Source organism: Lissotriton vulgaris, chromosome 5, assembly GCF_964263255.1.
Source record: "Lissotriton vulgaris chromosome 5, aLisVul1.2, whole genome shotgun sequence".
NCBI classification, from domain to species: Eukaryota; Metazoa; Chordata; class Amphibia; order Caudata; family Salamandridae; genus Lissotriton; species Lissotriton vulgaris.
The window spans coordinates 1949967466-1949992413 of NC_141693.1; the positions used below are offsets into that span (position 1 = coordinate 1949967466).

At 48.3% G+C, this 24948-nt stretch overlaps 1 protein-coding gene across 9 annotated transcripts in view; it reads left to right on the forward strand.

Annotated features, from left to right (window-relative positions):
- BAG6 (BAG cochaperone 6) overlaps positions 1-24948 on the forward strand; it is a 371215-nt gene that overhangs the window by 287209 nt on the left and 59058 nt on the right. For all 9 annotated transcript variants that reach the window (XM_086924623.1, XM_086924622.1, XM_086924621.1 and 6 more), the window contains 2 exons: positions 20396-20545; positions 20946-21002. In XM_086924623.1, the coding sequence (XP_086780749.1) occupies positions 20396-20545; positions 20946-21002 (207 nt within the window). The remainder of the gene's footprint in view (positions 1-20395; positions 20546-20945; positions 21003-24948) is intronic.

A 24948-nucleotide genomic window follows, 5' to 3' on the forward strand; every position in this document is an offset into this window, starting at 1 on the left:
AGATACCCTACTACAGAAGGAGTAGTTTATTACCTGTAACTCCACTTCTGTAGTAGTGGTATCTCTGTTATAGTCATAAGCGACCAAACCCTCCTCCCCGGTGGATGAAACAATGATTTCCTGAATGCTACAGGCCTGGCGTTATACACCTTCAAAAAGAACTGAAAGTAACTTGCCTTTGGCTGTGCATTATGGGATACCGAGGGTCTCTGGAGGGTTCCTGAAAGGCATGGTATCCCTTTTCCAGACACATAATGGTAGCCTACGGGGCTTGTCTGTCCAACCCTTCCTCTCTATCATGACAATGGATTTATGTAAAATGTGTTAATATCTATATTTGGCTATCCTTTTTCACTTCAGGATGAGGTGCTGGCCAATGTAGCCTTGTTAATGTTAGCCTGCATTATTTGTCTTTTATTTTCTCCTAAGTGCCTATACAGGACTGCAGAAGAGGACAACTTAAGAGACTATTTTGATTGTTCCGTGGTCCACGCACATGGGCAAGGACTATTCACAGATTATGACTATAACAGAGATACCCCTACTACAGAACTGGAGTTACAGGTAAACTACTCCTTCCCCCTGTTGTGACCGCAGGAAACCGATGTCGGTTATGGATTTATCGGATGTATGCCTATTGGGCTTGTGCTGTGATCACAACTAGTCGTACAATATATATCCTAGCAATTTCTAAAGCACAACAGCTACTCTGAGTGTCCCAGTGTGAGCAATGAGATTGAAATGAGAAAGGCTTAGAGTTGCACAAAGAGCCACGTTTTTAGTTTCTCCTTGAACAGTTCTGCCTCAATCCTCATCCGCAGCTCCAAAGAGAGCGGATTATAGGCTGTTGCACCCAAATACGCAAGGGACCTTCCTCCTCTTACGTGCTGAATCCTAGGGATCTTTATCAACCATTTGTTTGCGCATCTCCGCTGTCTAGTGGGTTTATGAAAGCCAAATCTGGCTCTGAGGTAGAAGGGTGCAGGTTGATCTAGAGCATGGGTACTCACAAACATATTCCCGGGAGCCGCAAAGTATGGTCTATAGTGTGACCGAGGGTTGCACTGATGCCAGCGTGGGGTGTAAAGTAGGTGTAGGGGAAGCAAAGCATGTATATCTATTGGCTGTCTTTAAAAATGAAGGTATTCTAAAGTGAAGGGCCTAGTTACTTCCTTTCCCTAACCGCAATTACCCTTTAGATAAATGTTAGCTGTATATTTAACATTCTGTAGTAGGGGATCTGTGTATAGTCATAATCTAGTGAATAGTCCCGCCCATGTGCGTGGACCCCGGAGCAATCAAAAATAATCTCTTAAAGTGTTGAAAAAATGCTGAACTGCACAGACACTTAAAAGAGAATTTAAAGACAGATAATGCAGCCTATAAACAGGCTACACTGTCCAGTACTTCAACTAGAAATTCCACCAAAAAATCCACAAACAGCAAAGCCTGTCCAGATTTCCCTTGTCTTAGCAGCAAAAACCCTCTGGAATGATAGAGAGGAAGACATGGACAGACAAGCCCCATAGGCTGCCATTATGTGGCTCTAAACAGGATACTGTGCCTTTAAGAGAACTTTCCAGAACTTCACAGTATCCCAGAATGCACTGCAGGTCGCTTTTACTTTCAGTTCTTTTTTCTGGCTCCTGCTAGCAGGACCCTGGAGCATTGAGCTCTCCCTTTTTATGGGTTGTTGGTGATTTTTCACTGCTTTTTTCGAAGTTAAGTGCTTTATAGTACTTTGGTGCCTTTATCCTTGGTTCTTACACTGTTTTTTGTCAAATATGCCTGCATTATTCGATAAATGCCCGGAGTGCTCCAGGAAAAAGGCCAAATCGGATACCCATGAGGTGTGTATCCTCTGCCTTCCATCTTCACATGTCCCAGAGGAGTGTGTGATCTGTCCAGGCTTCTCTGGCAGGACCCTGAAGGACAGAAAGAAGATCAGACTTCAGGGCCTCGAAGAAAGAAGACTGCGGGCACAAGGTGGGTCGAGGGGCTTCATCTGCCCATGCTGAGGCCTCTGGGGGGCTCCCCAGGGGCAGGAAGACCAGCAACCGCCCCCTTTCTCCGTCTGGGTCGATTGCACCGACTACGGCGTCGAGAGGGATGACTACGGTCTGTTCCCCGTCTGGGGCGAAACGACGTCGACGCTCGGCTTCGAAGGACCTTACAGGGCCACCATCGAAGTCTCCGGAGACTATTTCGTCGTTATCGTCGAGTGATCGACGTCGAAAGGCCCGGCGTCGGCGCTCGCTGTCGAGGCGATACCGTCGTTCGCTGTCGGCGAAAAGGAGACTATCGTCGTTTAGGAGGTCCTCGTCTTCGAGGACTGGATCGCCGTCGAGGCACAGGTCGCCTTCGAGGCGCCGAGGTTCGCTGTCCAGGCGCCGAGGTTCGCCGTCTAGGCGCCGAGGTTCGCCGTCTAGGCGCCGAGGTTCGCCGTCTAGGCGCCGAGGTTCGCCGTCGAGGCGCAGAAGATAGCCGTCGAGGCGCAGAAGATAGCCGTCGAGGCGGAGGCGTTCGACTCCGAGGAGAAGACGCTCGACGTCAGGGGACCGACTGTCGCCGTCAGGTCGCCGTTCTTAGACGTCTAAGAAAGGTGGAGGAAGGCCTGACGCCAAGGGAGGTTCCCCATCATCCCAGGCTGGTGGAGATGGTGGTTCACCGGGCTCGGTGTACTCCGAAGTCTATACCCCGTCACAGAAGCAGGTTACGCCACCGCCTCCGTTACCGAGGGGTCTCCCGCCGAGGAACCCTACTCCTCCGTTACCACCACCTCAGCCCGTACCTCGGTTGCCAGACAAGTCGCCTCCGATTCTTCCGAGGTCTACGTATCTGCCTAGGTTTCTGACTTCGCCCAAGGGGACTCCTAAACCGAAGGGTCCGGCTGAACCTAAGCCGTCCACTCCTGTGAAACCGGTGGATAGACCAAGGCCGAGAGTCCCGATCGCGCTCCGGACGGAGAGGAAGATCGAGGAGTCGTCATAGATCCTCCACCAGATCGAGGCGTCGCCATAGGAGGCGGGGGTCTAGGTTCCGCACGGACTCGTCCAGGACCCATTCCTAGTCTCCGACCTTATCGGACTCCCCTGGGACCAGGGTGTCTCCGGTGGACGACATTACCACATTCCAGGAGGTTCTCCTGAGGGGGGCTGCGAAATTGGGTATCACGGTGAAGGCTCCAACACCTACGACGTCCGTGATATTCGAAACGCTTCACAAGAAGCATTTGTCTCGCCCTCTTCTACCACTAGTACCTGGATTGGTGGAACCTGCAGAGGAGCTGTTCTCACACCAGCGGTAGTGAAGGCCGCTCCCTCCCGACTTCCAAAGAAGTACAGGGCCCCGGATTCGGACCCTGCCTTTCTGACAGTAGATCCGGTACCGGATTCGGTGATCGTGACGGCGGCCAGGAAATTACACTCTACCTCCCCGTCATCCACCGTGTCGCCAGATAAAGAAAGTCGATGCATCGACTCGGCTGGAAGGAAGGCTTGTGGGACTGCTTCCACAGCCATGAAGGCGTCCAGCGATACAGCTCTGCTGGGACGTTATGACCGGGCACTGTGGGACTCCCTGCAACAGTTCGTGGAACTGCTACCAAGAGACAAGAGGGAGGACTTCCAAGAGATCCTCAAGGAAGGGATGCTGGTGTCAAATCAGGTCATCAGCGCGGCTGCGGATGCCTCCCTGTTGGCTGCCCATGGTTACTGCCATGGAATCAATCAGCGGCGACATGCCTGGCTCAGGCTCACGTCACTCAAGCCGGAGGCCCAGCAGTGAGTGGCCAATCTGCCCTTTTCCGGGGAAACCTTGTTCGGAAAGCACGCAGATGAGATGGCCCGCATGAAGGCGGAGGCGGAGACCCTTACGGCTGTGGGCTTGGAGAAGCCCAAAGAGAAGAAGCCCTACCGGCCGTTCCAGAGACGGTTCGGTGCACAAGGAAAAGGACTGGGGCAGTCTTCGGGACAGCAGCAGCAACAGCAGCAGTTCCGGAGACCCTTCCAGAAATGGCAAAAGGGTAGAGGGGGACATCAGTCCTCTACCGCGATTAAGAGTCCGGCCGGGTCTCGACCCTGAGCGGACCCTTCCCCTTCATCCGTTACCCGCTCCGGTGGGGGGGAAGCGTTCAATTTTTTCTGGCTGAGTGGAGAAAAATTACTCAGGACAAGTGGGTGCTGAATATTGTTTGCAATGGATACAGTCTTCGGTTCATCAGCCCGCCTCCAGCGATCCCTCCGGTCAGCTCACAGTATCAACTGCACAAGCTCCAGGCGGAGGCCGATATCCTGTTAAGGAAAAGGGCGATAGAAGACTTACCTCTGTCTCAAAGAGGAAGAGGTCTGTACTCCCGGTTCTTCCTGGTTCGCAAGAAGGATAAGAACGAGTTCAGGCCCATTCTGGACTTGCGGCAGGCAAACAAGTGGATTCGCAGAGAAAAGTTTTGTATGCCGTCGTTGCATCAGATTTATCCTCAGTTGCAACAGGGAGACTGGCTTTGTGCAATAGACCTACAGGATGCGTACTTCCATGTGCCCATTACATGCAAACACAAAGTTTCTGCGATTTCAAGTCTGCACCAATCACTATCAGTACACGGTACTGCCATTCGGGCTGAAATCTGCGCCCAAAACATTCTCGAAGTGTATGGCAGTGGTAGCGGCACACCTAAGGAAGAACAAGGTGTTTGTCTACCCGTACCTGGACGATTGGTTGATCAAGGCCTCCTTCTCGGAAGCTCAAGCACACTTCCATGAGACGTGCGTTCTCTTGAAAAAGTTGGGGTTGCACATCAACATGTCCAAGTCTGTCCCGATCCCGGTCCAGTGCATTCAGTACTTTGGAGCCACCATCAATACGCTGTGAGCAAGCGTGTCTCCTTCGGAGGAGCGACTGCGATCGATCCTTCGGGAGGCTCAGGCTCTTATGACCGCTCCATCTAAAACAGTGAGGACGGTGTCTTCTCTACTGGGGTCGATGGCCTCTTGTATCTTCCTCACTCCTCATGCACGGCTACACATGAGACCTCTGCAGGAGTGCTTGGAGGACCAGTGGGACCAGAGGAAAGGATCTTGGGACGACAAGATACGACTGTCTCTGCATGCTCTTCAGTCTCTGAAGTGGTGGTGTTCAGCGGAGAATCTCCTCAGAGGGGTTCCCTTCCACAAGGATATTCCTACTCAGACTATCGTGACGGATGCCTCTCTCCACGGCTGGGGAGCGCATTCGGGAGACTTACAGATTCAAGGAACGTGGTTCCGATGGAGTCCACGTATCACATCAATTTCCTGGAACTCAGAGCTGTTCACTTGGCACTGAGGGCCTTTCATCTGGCCTTCCAGACCAACTCTCTGCTTGTACAGACGGACAATACGACCACGATGTATTTCTTAACAAGCAGGGGGGCTCTAGATCGCGCACCCTGTCTCTGGAGGCGCAGACTATCTGGCACTGGCTTCTGGCCAGAGGATTGACGATAACGGCTACCCATCTACCAGGTGTGCAGAATGTTCAGGCAGACACACTGAGCAGACTGATTCAGGAAAACCACGAATGGGTCATAAACGACGAAGTACTAGGAGAAGTCTTCAAAAGGTGGGGGACTCCAGACGTAGATCTGTTCGCCACCGCCGAAAACAGCAAATGCCGCGACTTCGCCTCCAGGTACTACCAGCAAGGGACGCTGGGGAATGCGCTATGGATCAACTGGTCGAACAGCTTTGTGTACGCTATTCCACCCATTCCCCTGAATCCAGCGGTGCTCATCAAGCTGTCCCAGTCCAGAGCACAGATGATCCTGATTGCCCCGGAATGGACCAGGCAGTGGTGGTTCACGGACCTGCTTCACCGGTCTCTCCTTCCGCACATACGGCTGCCGTGCAGGCCGGACCTTCTCTCGAAGTTCCGGGGGGCAGATGTTGCACCCCAACCTCTCGTCTTTGAGTTTGGCGGCATGGCTCCTGAGAGAGTGCAATATGGCCACTTGTATCTGCCCGAAGATTGCATGGACATACTGTGAGAAGGTGGCCTGATATGCAGTGCTCACTATTCTAGTGAACACTATGTATCAGTCCAGCAACCCTTATTGATGATTGGTTGTAAGTCAACCTTATAGACCAGCTATCCTAGTAGCGTGGATACGAGCAGTCTAAGGCTAAAGACTCGAGAGGGCGTGTTAAGCCAGCTGTTATACCACACATATACCCCTTGAACACCAAGTGAAAGGACACCACACAAGTGTTATGAAAATAAACAGTTATTTATTAAGAATCACAACAGCCCTGTACTCTTTATGAGGACAGGGTACTAAGCACAAACCAAAACTCTTACAAAAATACTTAAGTTAGCACAGTATATACAAATGCCCGAGGGGCACGGAAAACCATATACTCTGAAAGTGGAATGCGAAATTACTAGCAGGTAAGTACAGTACTAATAGCTTTTGGAATCGCTAGGACTTGACTAGGGAATCGTTAGATTACTTCTAGGAGGCCTAGGGGACTCGGGTGCAGTGTGTGCACTCTCACGCGAGATGCGGACAAAAGTCTATGCTAGCTAGGAATTGAAAAGTTAGTGTTCTCGGGCGAACCCGACCTGGTAGGTAGAAAACGAAAGTAGATTCTGACCCTTGGATAGTGAGGCTATGCTGGGGCACCGAAATGCCGAAGTTACCTAGCCCAGGGGCTGCAGCTGCATAGGACTCAAAAGACGTCTGGAATCCTCGTTGACGGACCAGGAGCCTGGAAGAAAGAAGTTGCTGGCAGGCGACCAGTGAAGAAAGTTCGGTGGATCCAAGCCTGGATCGATGGAAGATGACACCTGAAAGCAGAGGGGACCAAGTTCGAGACTACTAGCCAGTAGTCAGTGGGCACCAGGAGGGCACCGGATGGTAGCCACCTCGACAAGGTGAGTGGGTGACGCTTGAGCTCGAAGATCTCACGGACCAGGAGGCGTTGTCGGCGACCAGGATGGAGGATCGAGCTGTCCCACGAAGATAGAAGCTGTCGGCGTCGCTGGACCCAGGATTGGGCAACAAAGCCTTGGCAAATTCAAGCCCACGCGGTGGACTCAAAATGGCGTCTGGAGTGGACCAGGAGGGTCCGGGGTGCCTCTCTTCAAGAAGGAAGCAAGGGCCAGTCTGGAGCAACCAGACCAGCAGCAGTAATGTCGTCGGGCGTCGTTCAGAAGGCCACAAGCCAACCGGCTAGTAGCCAAACAACGCGGTGCACAGCAAACAGCAGAAGGGCCCCACGCAGATCGTGGAGATGCTGGGAGGCTGATCTTGGGTGCTGGAGCTGCGCAGGGTTGGGGCTTCTCGGACCCCAAAGCACTCACCAGTGGAGGACACGGTGGGCTTGCAGTAAAGATGTCGTGCAGTCTTGGCGATAGTCGGTCCCTCGAGGTCTCGTCGCACTCACGGTTCTCAGCTGTGCTGTAGAGGTGAGTAGAGGTCAGAGGTGCCAGGGAAGCCGGGTCTCGTCGAGCTGGGTCGTCGGATTCGTGAAGAAGGACTTGCAGCAGACCGCAGTGTTCTTTAGGATGGTGCCCGCTTGATGCAGGGTGACTACTCCTTAGCCACAAGGGAGAATCTTGAGGAAGAAATCTTGAAGTCCTTTCGAAGAAAGTCGTGTCTTGATTCCAAAGATGATCTAATTTGAACAGGGGGCCCGCTCCTATCTTTATACTAAAAAAAGGGGGCTGACCCGGTGACTAGGTCCTGCCTATGGGTGGGACCAGGAGGGGGGTGGTTACACCCCTCTCCCCTGCCGGACTTCCCCAGGCCAGGGGCTGGTGTGCCCCTGGAACTGGTTCTGACTGGCCTATGCGTAGTGAGCACCGGGGTGCCAATCAGCAGTCACCTTCCTGAAAAGCCCTGCCTACCCAGGATACACAAAACCATGTCTGGGACGGTGCTAGCACCGCCCCTGACAGGAAACCCTTTGTCCAGGCTCCCCTTGCTGGGAGGACTCCCAGCTGCAGGGGGTCAGACTCGTGTCTGTGGTGGCAGCATCCATTTTGTGGAGCTGAGGCTTCAGTTAACTTTAACCGGGGTTCACAGTTACATACATGTCGTGTCCCTCTAGAAGGGTGGAATGCTAACCCCGTCGCCAGAATTCGTATGACACCTTACTCGACATGTTTTGATAAAGCAATACCAAAGATAGCATTTAACCGCGAGGATTATAATGCACTTAAGAGTATATGGTATGCGATATCATGGAACAGCTATTAGGACTTGGTTCCGCAAAGCTGCAGACAGGCTCAGCTCATGCCCGAGCACCATCTCACATGATTCCAAGCACTCTGCTTCAGGATTGTCAAGGCCTGCCATAGGAGTGACTGATAGGAATCTGTGTGTCCATTTTAGGGTTAGGTATAGGTATACTACACCTACAGCAAAGGGTGATTACACGACTTTGCCCCAGCTGTCATTCAGCCAGTTGTGTCAAATTTAGGAGGCCAGCCAGGGGTGGCATAATACATGCTGCAGCCCCTGGCAGCCCTGGGTACACCCATGCCCTGAGTTACAGGGTCTGATAGGGTGGCCCAGTACCAATTGGAAATGTACCTAGGGTACATGGAATCCATTTTAAAGAGAGAGCAGTAGGCCTGGGGTCCTGATTGGCAGGGTCCCAGGTCGACTATGTCCAAAACCAGCTAAAACACAGGGCAAAAAGTTGGGGGCAACCATAGGCAGGATGTACCTTCCTACACATACTGAAGGAGTCTAAGCGACCTTCCACTCGGACATCCTATGCTTACAAGTGGAAGAGGTTTTGTATCTGGTGTGCGTCCAAGAACTTTGACCCGATGACGTGCAAGGAAGATGTCATCCTTCCTTACCTTCTACATTTGGCGCGGTCTGGCCTTAATGTTCATTCCATTAAGGTTCATCTCGCTGCATTGACTGCCTACAAGAAAAGCCCTTCAGACTTCCTTCTTCCAGATCCCTGTGATCAAAGATTTTTTGGAAGGCTTGAAGAAAGTGTTCCCTCCTGTCAGGCTTCCTTCGCCTTCATGGGAATTGAATGTGGTGCTGTCCAGATTGATGAAGGAGCCTTTTGAACCTATTCATAAGGCTTCGTTGCAGCACCTGTCCTGGAAAGCGGCGTTCCTCGTGGCCATTACATCGGCCCGCAGGGTGAGTGAAATTCAGGCGTTGTGTTGCCAAGAACCTTATACTGTATTTCATGCTGCTAAGGTTGTTATGCGTACTCACCCTAAATTTCTTCCCAAGGTTATTTCTGATTTTCATGTCAACCTGACTATAACTTTGCCTACGTTTTTTCAGAATCCTTCATCTCCAGCGGAAAGGTCCTTACATTCCCTGGATGTTAGTATGGTGTTGAAATTTTATCTGGATTAGACCAAAGATATTCGTAGGTCAGACCAATTGTTCATCAATTATGGATCAGTCAGGACGGGTCTTGCTACCTCTAAGCAGGCCATCTCTAGGTGGATTGTGTCCTGCATACAACTGTGGTACCAGAAAGCTAATAAGACCTTAGGAGGAAAACCTAAGGCTCATTCCACCAGGGGGAAAGCTGCCACGACAGCTTTACTCCGTAATGTTCCGATTGCAGAGATCTGCAAGGCGGCCACTTGGAAGTCTGTTCATACCTTTGCTAAGCATTACTGTCTGGACACTGATGCCAGGGCAGATGCTCAGGTTGGGCATGCTTCGCTGCGGAATTTGTTTGCACAGTAGTGGTGTTAATTTCTTTTCTCCACCGCCGCTTTGGTGTGGGGATGGGCTTGCCATTCTATTCACTAGATTAGGACTATACACAGATCCCCTACTACAGAAGGAGTAGTTTCTGTCCTGTAACTCCAGTTCTGTAGTAGGGGTATCTCTGTTATAGTCATAAGCGCCCGCCCTTCATCCCGGTGGAGAGAGAGAGATATTCATGTAAGGAATGCTACAGGCCTGGCGTGTTACGCCTTTAAAAAGAACTGAAAGTAAAAAAGGGACCTGCAGTGCATTCTGGGATCCTGTGAAGTTCTGGAAAGTTCTCTTAAAGGAACAGTATCCTGTTTTGAGCCACATAATGGCAGCCTATGGGGCTTGTCTGTCCATGTCTTCCTCTCTATCATTCCAGGGGGTTTTTGCTGCTAAGGCAAGGGAAATCTGGGCAGGCTTTGCTGTTTGTGGATTTTTTGGTGGAATTTCTAGTTGAAGTACTGGACAGTGTAGCCTGTTTATAGGCTGCATTATCTGTTTTTAAATTCTCTTTTAAGTGTCTGTGCAGTTCAGCATTTTTTCAACACTTTAAGAGATTATTTTTGATTGCTCCGGGGTCCAAGCACATGGGCGGGACTATTCACTAGATTATGACTATACACAGATCCCCTACTACAGAATGTTAAATATACAGCTAACATTTATCTAAAGGGTAATTGCGGTTAGGGAAAGGAAGTAACTAGGCCCTTCACTTTAGAATACCTTCATTTTTAAAGACAGCCAATAGATATACATGCTTTGCTTCCCCTACACCTACTTTACACCCCACGCTGGCATCAGTGCAACCCTCGGTCACACTATAGACCATACTTTGCGGCTCCCGGGAATATGTTTGTGAGTACCCATGCTCTAGATCAACCTGCACCCTTCTACCTCCGAGCCAGATTTGGCTTTCATAAACCCACTAGACAGCGGAGATCCGCAAACAAATGGTTGATAAAGATCCCTAGGATTCAGCACGTAAGAGGAGGAAGGTCCCTTGCGTATTTGGGTGCAACAGCCTATAATCCGCTCTCTTTGGAGCTGCGGATGAGGATTGAGGCAGAACTGTTCAAGGAGAAACTAAAAACGTGGCTCTTTGTGCAACTCTAAGCCTTTCTCATTTCAATCTCATTGCTCACACTGGGACACTCAGAGTAGCTGTTGTGCTTTAGAAATTGCTATGATATATATTGTACGACTAGTTGTGATCACAGCACAAGCCCAATAGGCATACATCCGATGAATCCATAACCGACATCGGTTTCCTGCGGTCACAACAGGGGGAAGGAGTAGTTTACCTGTAACTCCAGTTCTGTAGTAGGGGTATCTCTGTTATAGTCATAATCTGTGAATAGTCCTTGCCCATGTGCGTGGACCACGGAGCAATCAAAATAGTCTCTTAAGTTGTCCTCTTCTGCAGTCCTGTATAGGCACTTAGGAGAAAATAAAAGACAAATAATGCAGGCTAACATTAACACGGCTACATTGGCCAGCACCTCATCCTGAAGTGAAAAAGGATAGCCAAATATAGATATTAACACATTTTACATAAATCCATTGTCATGATAGAGAGGAAGGGTTGGACAGACAAGCCCCGTAGGCTACCATTATGTGTCTGGAAAAGGGATACCATGCCTTTCAGGAACCCTCCAGAGACCCTCGGTATCCCATAATGCACAGCCAAAGGCAAGTTACTTTCAGTTCTTTTTGAAGGTGTATAACGCCAGGCCTGTAGCATTCAGGAAATCATTGTTTCATCCACCGGGGAGGAGGATTTGGTCGCTTATGACTATAACAGAGATACCACTACTACAGAAGTGGAGTTACAGGTAATAAACTACTCCTTCTGTAGTAGGGTATCTCTGTGTATAGTCATAATCTGTGAATAGAATGGCAAGCCCATCCCAAACAAACCAAGCGTTGGAGGAAACAGAGAATCACTAATGAGCAAATAAATTCCTCGGCACAGTATCCTGTTTTGAGCCACATAATGGCAGCCTATGGGGCTTGTCTGTCCATGTCTTCCTCTCTATCATTCCAGAGGGTTTTTGCTGCTAAGACAAGGGAAATCTGGACAGGCTTTGCTGTTTGTGGATTTTTTGGTGGACTTTCTAGTTGAAGTACTGGACAGTGTAGCCTGTTTATAGGCTGCATTATCTGTCTTTAAATTCTCTGTTAAGTGTCTGTGCAGTTCTGCATTTTTTCGACACTTTAAGAGATTATTTTTGATTGCTCCAGGGTCCACTCACATGGGCGGGACTATTCACTAGATTATGACTATAACAGAGATACCTCTACTACAGAACTGGAGTTACAGGACAGAAACTACTCCTTTCTTTTCATGTTACTGCTGAGTAGAGTGAACAGCCGCCCATTGCTGCTGCTGCCCAGGGTGCCTCATGTAAAGGTCAGGAGGGCTGCATGCGGCCCCCGGGCTGTACTTAGAGTATCACGGATATAGAGCATCATGTACTATTTCTAGAGCCTTAAATGTAACTCTATCCCTGATGGGTAGCCAATGGATTGTACACAAATGTGGGGGGTTCTGTGATCTCATAGGAACATTTAGCAGGAGACGTGCCACTGCATTCTAGATTACTTGGAGTTTGTCCATCAGGTAATCTGGCAATCCCAAAAATAGTGCATTACCCTAGTGTAATATAGGAGCTATCAACACCTGGACTACCGTCTTCTTTTCTGAGAAGGATAAATGGGATAAAAATGTCTTTCAGGTCCAGGGGATACTCATCAAGTCATAATCTATTAATAATCCCCGCCCATGTGCGGGATCCCGGAGCATATAGAAAAAATATATATATATATATATATATATATATATATATATATATATATATATATATATATATATATATATATATATATATATATATATATATATATATATATATATATATATATATATATATATATATATATATATATATATATATATATATATATATATACCCCTACTATGTACTTAATACCCAAGATACACAAACAAGTGTCTCCGGTCCCAGGCCGACCTATTATTATCTCGGCCCAAGGGAGCATCATGGAACCTATGTCAAAATATGTTGATTTCTTTTTGCAGAATTTTGTTGTTAGTTTACCTTCCTACATTAAGGACACTGGGCACTTTTTGTCTAAACTCAAAGAGGTGGAATGGAAAGAGGGATATATTTTGGTTGCCCTTGATATTAGCTCCCTTTACACCAGCATTGAGCATGCAGATGGTCTGAACGCTGTACAGTACTACCTCAGTCAGCGTAACCTGATATATAAAAACCATAACGAAATGTTAGTCACTATGATTAGGTTGTGTCTCATGAATAATTACTTCTTATTCAACAAAGAGATTTATCAACAACTTAGAGGAGTAGCCATGGGGGCATGCTTCTCCCCAACCTATGCATGCTTGCATGTAGGGTGGTGGGAGGAGCATGTCCTCAGGCATCTCCCTGAATTCGCCAATAATATCGTCCATTACTGGAGATTTATTGACGACATCTGCATGATTTGGAGAGGGGATGAGAGGTCTGCCACTGATTTTGTCAATAGCATCAATGTTAACAACCTGAATCTTTCTTTCACTAGCCAAATCAGTAAAAAGAATATCCAGTTCTTGGATGTAGACATTTACATCATGCACAACACTTTAGCCACCAGACTCCATCGGAAAAATACTGCGGGCAATTCTATTCTGCACGCGTCTAGCGCGCACCCCAAACACCTCATTAAAAGTATACCGTATGGGGAGTTTATAAGGATGCGCAGAATCTGCAGCCTTGAGTCTGACCTGAATACCTGTCAGGAAGAGGCTATTCAAAGATTTGTAAAGCGGGGTTACACCATGGATAATCTTCTTGAGGCTAGAGAAAAGGCTAACAGAGTCAGCATTGATGGTGTGAGAGAAGATGGTTTGGAGATTGTCAAGGTTAGTGTAGAGAATGCCCCTAAACATGACATCAACACGGTCAGTTTAATTACCACCTTCAACACTGAAGAGAGAAAGATTAGGGGTATTTTGAGGAAGCATTGGCCTATCCTTCACACTGACATTAGTCTATCTCCTCTACTACCCTCTGAACCCTCTATTATATTCAGTAGAGGACCCTCTATGAGAGACTATTTGGTAAGAACCAGCCCAGAAGTGAGCAATAGCATAGTTAGAATTTCTAATAAAAAGGGTTTTCACAAATGCATTTCATGCAGAGCATGCAAGTTCGGGGTAAACATGGAGGAATTTCAATCCCCCTTTTTTCCCTTACCCACACCTATTAAAGAGCTGTATACATGCCGTACAGATCACGCTGTATATGTGTTGGAGTGTAAATGCAAACTCAAATATGTGGGAAGCACCAAGTTACAGGTGTTTAACCGCATTTTGCAACATCTTAGGGCAATAGTGAATTCCGACTCCAACTATCCGGTTGCCCGGCATTTTGAACTTGTACATGCTAAGAATTTGAACCATCTAACCTACTTTGTTATTGACTCTGTCCCTAAAAACATCCGGGGAGGGGATCGTGAAAAGGCTTTACGACAATTAGAGAGCAAGTACATTGTCCTCTTGAATACCCGAATACCCAATGGGCTTAACAGGGGGGAAGATTTACAAGTTTTTCTGTAATTCCACCCATGAATCAACCCCCTTTGCTCTTTTGATTGCATGAATTATTGTCATATTGTATTTTCCCTCTGTTATTTGTGGAATCCGTTATTTAATTGTTGACCTTTTGTTCGGTAGTACTGTATGAATCACAATAAGCTTTGCTACATGAATCTGATCTATTTACTTTTGGTCTAGGCATTTAAACTTTATTTAGTCACTATGGCTATAGTGAACTTTATGCATCAGCAGTAATGCTTAAATGTTTTTAACTGTGAAGGGTATCTTTACACCTGCGAAGGTACATGGGGCTCATGACATCAACGGGTCATGACTGATTGCTTTCTTAGCATATATGTACTTTTTGCTAAATCTTTATGCACTATTAGCACTTGAGCACTTTTCTTATGATAACATAAATTGGAGGTCATATGTAAAGTTTTTTGGACATATTCTGACAAAATTGTGCATTGATGTATTGACGGTCATAATAATTGAAATCATCCTATGTCTCATTTGGCTTTTATGTATATATCGGTAAATAACATTATTAATTATTGCACTAGCACTTTATTTTTCATGATATTGTATAGTTCATCTGAGTATTCGTATTTTTGTACATATGCACAGAACGGAAGTATTTTTTCTATGTCCTTGACCCCATCAAATTCATTGTTATCATTCCTACCTTTATGTTTGACACAGTATTTAAAGACCCCCATTGGTAATTTGAGGCCATGTGATCAAGGCCGTTTTGTGACGGCCGAAACGCGTCATGCCGATGGCGAGGAAAAATAAAGCCACTTGTTAAATCTTACCTTGGAGTTTTGGTGATCTGTTCCACGGTGGTGCGAGGAGACGCACTGCAGGACCCTGTGTTTTGATATATATATATATATATATATATATATATATATATATATATATATATTGTGTATGTATAGTGCCTATAATTGCAGGCATTTGCCAGTAGGCTGCAGTAGACTATAAAGAAAACTGACACCTTGCCTTTAAGGCATTAGAGTAGGGGGTACTGTGCCTTTAAGGCCCTACAGGCGACCCCCTGCTGCCATGATGCACCACAGGTGGCAGTTGGGTCCGTTTGTTTTCCGGCTCCTTCTGAGAGGATTCTGGATCTTGAGCTCTTCAGTTTTGTGACTAAAACTGATTTTGAAAAGAATTTTTTGATAAAATTAGACGTTTTCTAAAGGCTTCTGCTGCTGGTTTTGTGGCCTTCCATAAATCTTTATAAAAGGGGTTGGTGATCGACGGAGCCTCTGAATCAATCAGACACTCACACCCAGTCAAGAGATCTGGGTTTAATCCATCACCGTTCTTTAGCCCACTCTGCCACCCCAGTTCAGACATGGCTATATGCAAATCAGTCTGACCCTGTGCCTCATGGGAACAGTGCAGCCCGAACTGCCAAGCCATGTCTTCCCTGGACCGGAAACAAGCTTCAGAGGACCGGTTTCTGGCATTCCAGCCTTCTTCAGCCTGGCTTGCTTGAATCCAGTGGCAAAGTGAGCAAGGGACTCACGTCTGAGTATACCCTGCCACACTTATGGCGGTGATGGACGGAGCTTCTGGGGTGGCAGAGTGGGCTAAAGAACGGTGATGGATTAAACCCAGATCTCTTGACTGGGTGTGAGTGTCTGATTGATTCAGAGGCTCCGTCCATCACCAACCCCTTTTTTACCACTTATGGCCACCAAGTGGAAAAGATTTTACACTTGGTGTATGGACAATGCTCTTGATCAGATTCGAGGTCAGGAGCAGGTGATTCTTGTCAGAAAGTGGCTCTATATGTACCGGACCAGAATAAGGTACAGTGTGTAGAGTCCACCACCCCAGAGGTATAACCGAGGTTAAAGTCAGGGCTGACCTTACTCTCCAGTGGTAGCTTGGTCGAGCAGTAAGGCAGTACCAGAGGACAGTGTATAGCATTGGTTGTACACACTCAGCAAAGGATTTCACACACTCAAGAACTGAACTCCAGGACAATTTTTTTTTATATCAAAAGATATCGTTTTATTTTTAGAAACCGGCATAAAAATATACTTTTCTCGATAGGAGTACTCATGTAATTACTTTGCAAGGAGGCAATAAACTTTGTGAACACAATAGGTACAGGGGTAGTGAAGTAGTGTGGCTCACCGGTTAGAGGCGGCAGACCCGAGAGCAGAGGACGGCCCGGGACCAGCGTTCGATTCCCGGCGCGGCAGGTTTCTGGACCAGGGTCAGCGGACTCGATAATTCTCTCGCCTCGGTGCCCACTCTCATCAGCGATCACACTCGGCAACTCTGGGCATTAGCTTGCCTCATCTTCACTAACGGCCCCACCAGACCGCCGGGGATGCCTGGTCTCACCCTGGAGATACCCATTAGGGACCATCTCTCAGGGAAGCCAGGAAGGGTTTCACAGTGGTCGAAGCGCCTTGGGACCCTCCGGGTAAGTAGTGCGCTATATAAATGCCTATACATTTACATACATTCTATACATTTACAGGGGTTGCAGTAGGCAACACAATTCTAAACACACTATAGCATTTAGCTACAATAGATTACTTTGTAGATTACTTTGGTAGTTCCAGGACTGGATCCTAATTCAGTCCTGGGGTTTAAGCTGAAACCAATCTAGTAAAATCGTTTTAGGTACAGTAGTGATTTTTCAGTAATATAAAGCGGTTTTAAAAGTTCACACTTAGAACTTTTCAATGAAAATCTGGTAATGTTATCCAATGGGAGACAATTCAGGTTGCATGTAAAGTATGATCTCGTTACATTTGTAATCCAGTACCAGGCTCCTGGGTCCAGTACTGGGGTCTCAACTTAAAACAGGTAAGTAATTGCGTTTCAGTATTTCGTTTGATTTTTAAAGAATATTTCAAGTTTTCAAAAGTAGACACTTAGAAGAAATTTCATAGAAAAGCAGACATTGGATTCCTATGGAGAAAATGTAGATTACTAGTAACTCCGGTAAGGATTACTTTTGCGGTTCAGTACTGGGCTACAAGGTACAGTACCGGCTTCTCCCCTGATCACGAGTACTTTGGAATTCGGGGGATTTTATATGAATATTTTTAGTTTCCAAAACTTCACACTTAGAAGATTTTTCGAGTCAAACCAGTCCATGTTATCCAATGGCAGGTAAGTGAGTTATCACCTTCCAGGTGAGTACTTGGCTGGTGAAGTCCAGGTTCTGGGCATAGACTCAGGGATCCCCCAGTGTCAGGTAAGTACAGTTAGTTCACCCTCAGCGGCACAGGGGCGGCCGGGTGCAGAGGTAGTTAGGCCCAATGTTATCCAATGAGGGAAAGGGGGCCGCCGGTTGGTGGCTGCTGGCTAGCAGGCCACACGGCTGTGGGAGCTGGGCTCCTGGCCACTTGCTCAGGGCAAAGGGGGAAGTAGGATAGGACAAAGGTGGCACAGCCAGCGGTACTCGGGCGGCAGAGTGCCTTTGATCCGTCGGGCGCTCAATGTTATCCAATGGGAAAGGTCAAAAGGGAACAAAGGCTGCAGGCTCGGGGACGGAGACTTTCCAGGGGTGACCAGCACTTCGAGAGGTTAGTTGGGATCTTGAAGCACAGGTAGGTACCCCAAGGGGAGGCACAGGGGGGCTGTCGGGCGCCAGGTGTGTCTTTGTGTGTCGGAAAAGCTTACCCTCGGCTGGTCGTGGTTGGGGTGGACCCTGGTTCTGAGTCTGCAGGCGTTGTCTGGTTCGTCGAGGAGGGTCTTTGGCACTGGACTTAGGGTCTCAGTCGCCGGGGGGGACGTCCTCGTGGTCTTGGTTCGGTTGGGCTCGGCTCGGCGGGTGCAGAGTGGGCTGGTCCAGAGCTTCCTGGCTGGCACCAGGTGGGTTGTTGCAGCAGAGCCTCTGCTGATGGGATTCCCAGTCTTTAGGAGGGTCCAGGCAGGGAGGTCCTCTGGGTGTCCCAAGGTTGCCGTCCGCAGGAATCGCCGGGAGGTTTGGCAGGAGCTGGTTCCAGGATCGACAGGCCGGTAGGGCTGGGGCCAAGTCAGTTGTTGTCATCCTGTTAGCAGCTGCACGGCGGGTCTTCTTCCTCTTGATCTTCTTTCTTCTTTTTTTCTTTCGGGATCTGAGGAAGGAAGGTTCAGGGAGCTCAAATACTGAATTTAGGGGCGTTACAGGTAGGGCAAGGACAGGGACCAATAGGTCCCTGTCCTGTGGTGGGTACAAACCCTAACCTGCTCCTCTCCTGTGGGAGGGGGGCAGGAGTCTAGCGCTGATTTGGGCAGGGCTCCACATCTTCAAGATGGCCGGGGCCCGGGGTCGTGCTTCACCACAGGCTGGCACACCCCCCTTCCTGATGTCTGTTTTCCCGCCAGTCTTCCCGCCAGAGTGGGGGTCAGGACTGGTGGGGGCTGGTTGCTGGGTACAGCAAATGGTCTGGGGAAGCTCACAGAGGCGGCATGCCTTTGAAGCTTCCCCTTGCCCATCCTGGGGAGGAGACCTAGCACCTCACTCAGGATGTGCATTGTTGCAGGCCCAGGAGAGCGGGGGCTCTCCTACCCAGGTCTCCAGCAACATGTCTGCTGTGTGGCAGCCACTCAGCCCAGACATGGATTATAGGTTAGGTTTTCAGGGGGTATCTCTAAGATGCCCTCTGGTGCGTTTTACAATAAACCCCACACTTGCATCAGTGCAGGTTTAATTTGCTGAGAAGTTTGGTACCAAACTTGTCAGTCTTCAGTGTTGCCATTATGGTGCTGTGGAGTTGTGATGACGACCTCCCAGCACCATACACTCTTAATAGCATCACTGCACTTACAGTGCCCAGGAATGGCGCTGGGTGCTGTAGGGGCACAGGGCTCATGCACCGGTGCCCACACCTCTGGCATAGGTCACCCAGCTAGAGGGATGACCGAAGTGTGCCAGGGCAGTGGGTTCTGTGGGCGTGGCACACAGGGATGTGTGCCATGTCGAATATTTGTTTAGATCTGCACCAGGACACTCCGCCTGCAAAGGCAGTGTGTGTCAGGGTACAGGGCCCCTAAGGGTGGCACAATAAGTGCTGCAGTCCTTAGTGGTCTTTTCTGGTCACAATGCCCTTGGTACCTCAGGTACCATTTACTAGGGACTGACATGTGGCCAGAGATGCCAATTGTGTTTAGGCTCTAGTACAGTTTTTAGGGAAGGAACACAGGCCTTGGGTACCTGATTGGCAGGGACACAGGGCACACCAAGGAAAAGAGCATCATGTATCAGGCAAAAAGTGGGAGTGGGTCCTGCAACAGAAACTCACTTTATTACACACACCCATTGAAGTTCCTTTCCACTACGTTCAGGTGTGAGTGATTGGCATGACTATCATCATGGTGACTGAAATTGAAGTGATCCACACCACTCCTGATGCATCCCTGAAAGATCTGCATGGACACTGGTTGGATGACAGGGTGTCACTGCATCCGAGGTTCATTTTGGAGGATGGTGCCTCACTTCCTAGGTAGAGTTGTGACTGGGTTGTACTTGAAAGTAGTCACATGTAGCAGACAGGTAGCAGGTTAAAGCAATCAATTTCAAAGTTAAAGTGCAATCCTGGAGCGGTCTACTGCAGAATTATTAAAACCGAACACACATGTAAGAACTTAAAAAAAACAATGAGTACTTGACACTTTGAGGTGACCATCAAGAGTCCGTATTGGGCAAAAGAACCTTAGTTTACTGTCTTTTATAGATTTGTATGCTTAAAGTACAGCAGGTGTCGGATTGAGGACATTACCTTTGTGCCTCTAGATATTCAGATTTAAAAAACAGTAATGCTGGAAAACTGATCCATATCAGGATAACAATTAAGTGAAAGCTTCTGAATCCAAATAACTAACCTATCCACCACTTTAAATTTACTTGCATGTTTCACTATACTAATTAAACACTAATCCTCTATGGGTCCTGGAGTAGCGTGCCACTCGCCGAAAAAAAGCGTTTCGACGCCTCGTCAGGGGTAGTTAGCACTATCCAAATGCAATTACAATACAAGCTTGACTTCGTCGTAAGGTTCTGTAATATTTTCCACAATTTTTCTCTTTTACAGAGGCTCATGTCATCAGACGTAAATGGGTCTATGGTCAATTGGCTCACTACAATGATGGGCATGCGTCTACAAGTGATCTTGGAGCAAATGCCTGTCACAGAAGCACAGATTCTGCACTATGTACGAAGAATAGACGACAGCAGACGACAGGTAACTGCATAATGAAGGGAACCAGATGGGACTGGGATTCATTGTGAATTTTCCAGCATACTCTGTTGAAAAATTAGTTGTTATAGTTCCTCCTCTTTCCTTTGGTACGGGGGCAGTCTGTGTTTGCATGCTGGTTTTAAGTAAGTTGGCTATCACTGGTGTTTGTGTCTTTACACATAATGCACTGCTAGTGCACTGTGCATTCTTATTTGGGTATTGACTCTTTAGGTAGCCAGGTTGAGCAGTAAAGGCTTAATGTTCGAGACAGTTATAGGTTAGAACACTGACACTGTTTGGCACAAAGAAAAGGCAAGTATTATAGATTACTATGCCCCTTCCTCAAGGGTACAATGAAAAAAAACCTCTACCATAACTTGAATCTTTAATTTGCCTTGTGCAGGCACCGGAGGAGCCGATGGAAGAGCAGCCAGCAGAGCCAATTGCAGAGGAGGTCCAGGTAAAAACAAACTCAGCATGGAGTCACTGCTATTGTACAGTGGGCCACTTTACCTTGATTTACAATCTTTACAGGCCTACAGAGATGGATAGGTCAGTGGCTATTTGCTTATGTTCTGAGACATTCTGGGTCAGCTGCAATGGAAGAGATTCTATGGCCCTAGAACACCTAACCTAAGCATGAATTTACTGAATTAGAGGTACTGTTGCACCAAAAGATGTGCCTAGACGTAACAAAATGGAACTAAGGATACAAAAGTGTTTAGCTTTCTTTTTAATTTCTTCAAGGAGTTACTCGTTGTGGAGTAATGTGGATTCTAACTTCTTCGTTGTCCTTATGTCTAATGTTGTGTTGAATAGTGCTAACCTGAGCACAAATGCCATATTTTTCTGCTTGGTGGACCAACTGAAAAATATAGTATATAAACATAACTTTTTGTACCACACCAGCCTATATCAAAAGGTACATTAAATAGCATACCTTCTTTTAGTGCCTGATATTCTATTTGTTACTGTCAAAAGGTTTTCTTTATTTGTTGACAGCTGAACAGCAGCAGGCTTTACTCAATCTTTGTTTTCCAGTTATTCCTGAACCTAGGAATTAAGTGTTCGAGGCATGTGGGCTGCTGAATTCATATCTGTGCATAGATCGCTGCCTAGTGTTGGGTCCGGATGATTGCACATTGTTGTCCTGGAAGAGTCTTTGAAGTATCACGAGATAGGTGGCTCCTCCCTTGGACTACAGTGCGCATTGGCATCCTCTCCATCTTTAGATTGTTTTTTTCCGCCATTGGGTTCGGATGCATTTTCCTGTACTCCAAGTTCGGAATTGAAATAAACTTATCTAAAAGGCCTTGGGTTTCGTCTGTATTGTTTTCGATCGGTACTGAAAAGCTTTCTTCACAATCTACTTGCACTCGGGTCGTCGAATCGGGCCGTTTGGCCTTCTCGACGCCACGTGTACCGACGGTCGATGGAACGAAGTCCATTCAAATACTGCCCGCAGTGCAACTCAAAGTTTCCGCATACAGATAAGCATCCTGTATGCAACAAATGTTTATCGCCAGATCATAATGAAAGCGATTGCCTAGCTTGTGCCCAGTTCCGGTCCAAGAACACGATTCGGAATCGGCGGGCAGCAAGGTAAGATGCAGAGGTCGGCACCAGAGCCCGAGAATATCTTCGACTAGGAAGAACTAGGTGACGTCGAAGACTCTGATCAAGAAGAGGATCAAGACTCCGAGCACGACTCTGACTATTATATTGACGAGGAAGAACAAATCGTCGAGGTAGAGGAGTACGACCAAGACATTGTAGCTGTCGAAGACTACTCCGATGACAACGGGGGGAGAACCGTGAGTACACCGCCCCACACAGACAATACGCCATTATCAGAGACTCAGGTCGAGGCATCGCCAACAGGCCTTAGCCAAGATCTAAACACTGATTCGATAGCCCCGCAATACAGCCTGGCTAAGAATATACAAAAAGAGCCTTCTGAGACACGTCATCCAAGATTGGTTCAACCAAAACCAAAAGTAATCGACACAACAGTCTTCGGACCGAACGTCGTCGAACCGAAGGTGATAAATGTAGGAGAGTAGGGTCTGCAATCCTATGATCACCCAGATTTTTTGCTTTTGTTTCACTGGTTTACGACTTTCTCTGGCTGTGGGCCTGCCAATCAGACCCACAGCCTGGCTGTTCTCTTTCTAAATTACAACATGTACCCTAGGTGCATTTACCAATTGGTACTGGGCCACCTTATCAGACCCTGTAACTCAGGGCATAGGTGTACCCAGGGCTGCCAGGGGCTGCAGCATGTATTATGCCACCCCTGGCTGGCCTCCTAAATTTGACACAACTGGCTGCATGACAGCTGGGGCAAAGTCGTGTAATCACCCTTTGCTGTAGGTGTAGTATACCTATACCTAACCCTGAAATGGACACACAGATTCCTATCAGTCACTCCTATGGCAGGCCTTGACAATCCTGAAGGCAGAGTGCTTGGAATCGTGTGAGATGGTGCTCTGGCATGAGCTGAGCCTGTCTGCAGCTTGCGGAACCAAGTCCTAATAGCTGTTCCATGATATCGCATACCATATACTCTTAAGTGCATTATAATCCTCGCGGTTAAATGCTATCTTTGGTATTGCTTTATCAAAACATGTCGAGTAAGGTGTCATACGAATTGGAATACTAACCCCTCGCCAATTCTGGCGACGGGGTTAGCATTCCACCCTTCTAGAGGGACACGACATGTATGTAACTGTGAACCCCGGTTAAAGTTAACTGAAGCCTCAGCTCCACAAAATGGATGCTGCCACCACAGACACGAGTCTGACCTCCTGCTGCTGGGAGTCCTTCCAGCGAGGGAGGCCTGGACAAAGGGTTTCCTGTCCGGGGCGGTGCTAGCACCATCCCAGACATGGTTTTGTGTATCCTGGGTAGGCAGGGCTTTTCAGGAAGGTGACTGCTGAGTGGCACCCCGGTGCTCACTACGCATAGGCCAGTCAGAACCAGTTCCAGGGGCACACCAGCCCCTGGCCTGGGGAAGTCCGGCAGGGGAGAGGGGTGTAACCACCCCCCTCCTGGTCCCACCCATAGGCAGGACCTAGTCACCGGGTCAGCCCCCTTTTTTAGTATAAAGATAGGAGCGGGCCCCCTGTTCAAATTAGATCATCTTTGGAATCAAGACACGACTTTCTTCGAAAGACTTCAAGATTTCTTCTTCAAGATTCTCCCTTGTGGCTAAAGAGTAGTCACCCTGCATCCGCAGGCACCATCCTAAAGAAACACTGCGGTCTGCTGCACGTCCTTCTTCAAGAATCCGACGACCCAGCTCGACGAGACCCGGCTTCCCTGGCACCTCTGACCTCTACTCACCTCTACAGCAAAGCTGAGAACCGTGAGTGCGACGAGACCTCGAAGGACCGACGATCGCCAAGACTGCACGACATCTTTACTGCAAGCCCACCGTGTCCTCCACGGGTGAGTGCTTTGGGGTCCGAGAAGCCCCGACCCTGCGCAGCTCCAGCACCCAAGGTCAGCCTCCCTGCATCTCCACGATCTGCGTGGGGCCCTTCTGCTGTTTGCTGTGCACCGCGTTGTTTGGCTACTAGCCGGCTGGCTTGTGGCCTTCTGAACGACGCCCGACGACATCACTGCTGCTGGTCTGGTTGCTCCAGACTGGCCCTTGCTTGCTTCCTTCTTCAAGAGAGGCACCCCGGACCCTCCTGGTCCACTCCAGACGCCATTTTAGGTCCACCGCGTGGGCTTGAATTTGCCAAGGCTTTGTTGCCCAATCCTGGGTCCAGCGACGCCGACAGCTTCTATCTTCGTGGGACAGCTCGATCCTCCATCCTGGTCGCCGACAACTCCTCCTGGTCCGTGAGATCTTCGAGCACAGCGTCACCCACTCACCTAGTCGAGGTGGCTACCATCCGGTGCCCTCCTGGTGCCCACTGACTACTGGCTAGTAGTCTCGAACTTGGTCCCCTCTGCTTTCAGGTGTCATCTTCCATCGATCCAGGCTTGGATCCACCAAACTTTCTTCACTGGTCGCCTGCCAGCAACTTCTTTCTTCCAGGCTCCTGGTCCGTCAACGAGGATTCCCGCCGTCTTTTGAGTCCTATGCAGCTGCAGCCCCTGGGCTAGGTAACTTCGGCATTTCGGTGCCCCAGCATAGCCTCACTATCCAAGGGTCAGGATCCACTTTCGTTTTCCTCCTACCAGGTCGGGTTCGCCCGAGAACACTAACTTTTCAATTCCTAGCTACCATAGACTTTGTCCCGCATCTCGCGTGAGAGTGCACACACTGCACCCGAGTCCCCTGGGTCTCCTAGAAGTAATCTAACGATTCTATAGTCAAGTCCTAGCGATTCCAAAGGCTATTAGTACTGTACTTACCTGCTAGTAATTTCGCATTCCACTTTTCAAGTATATGG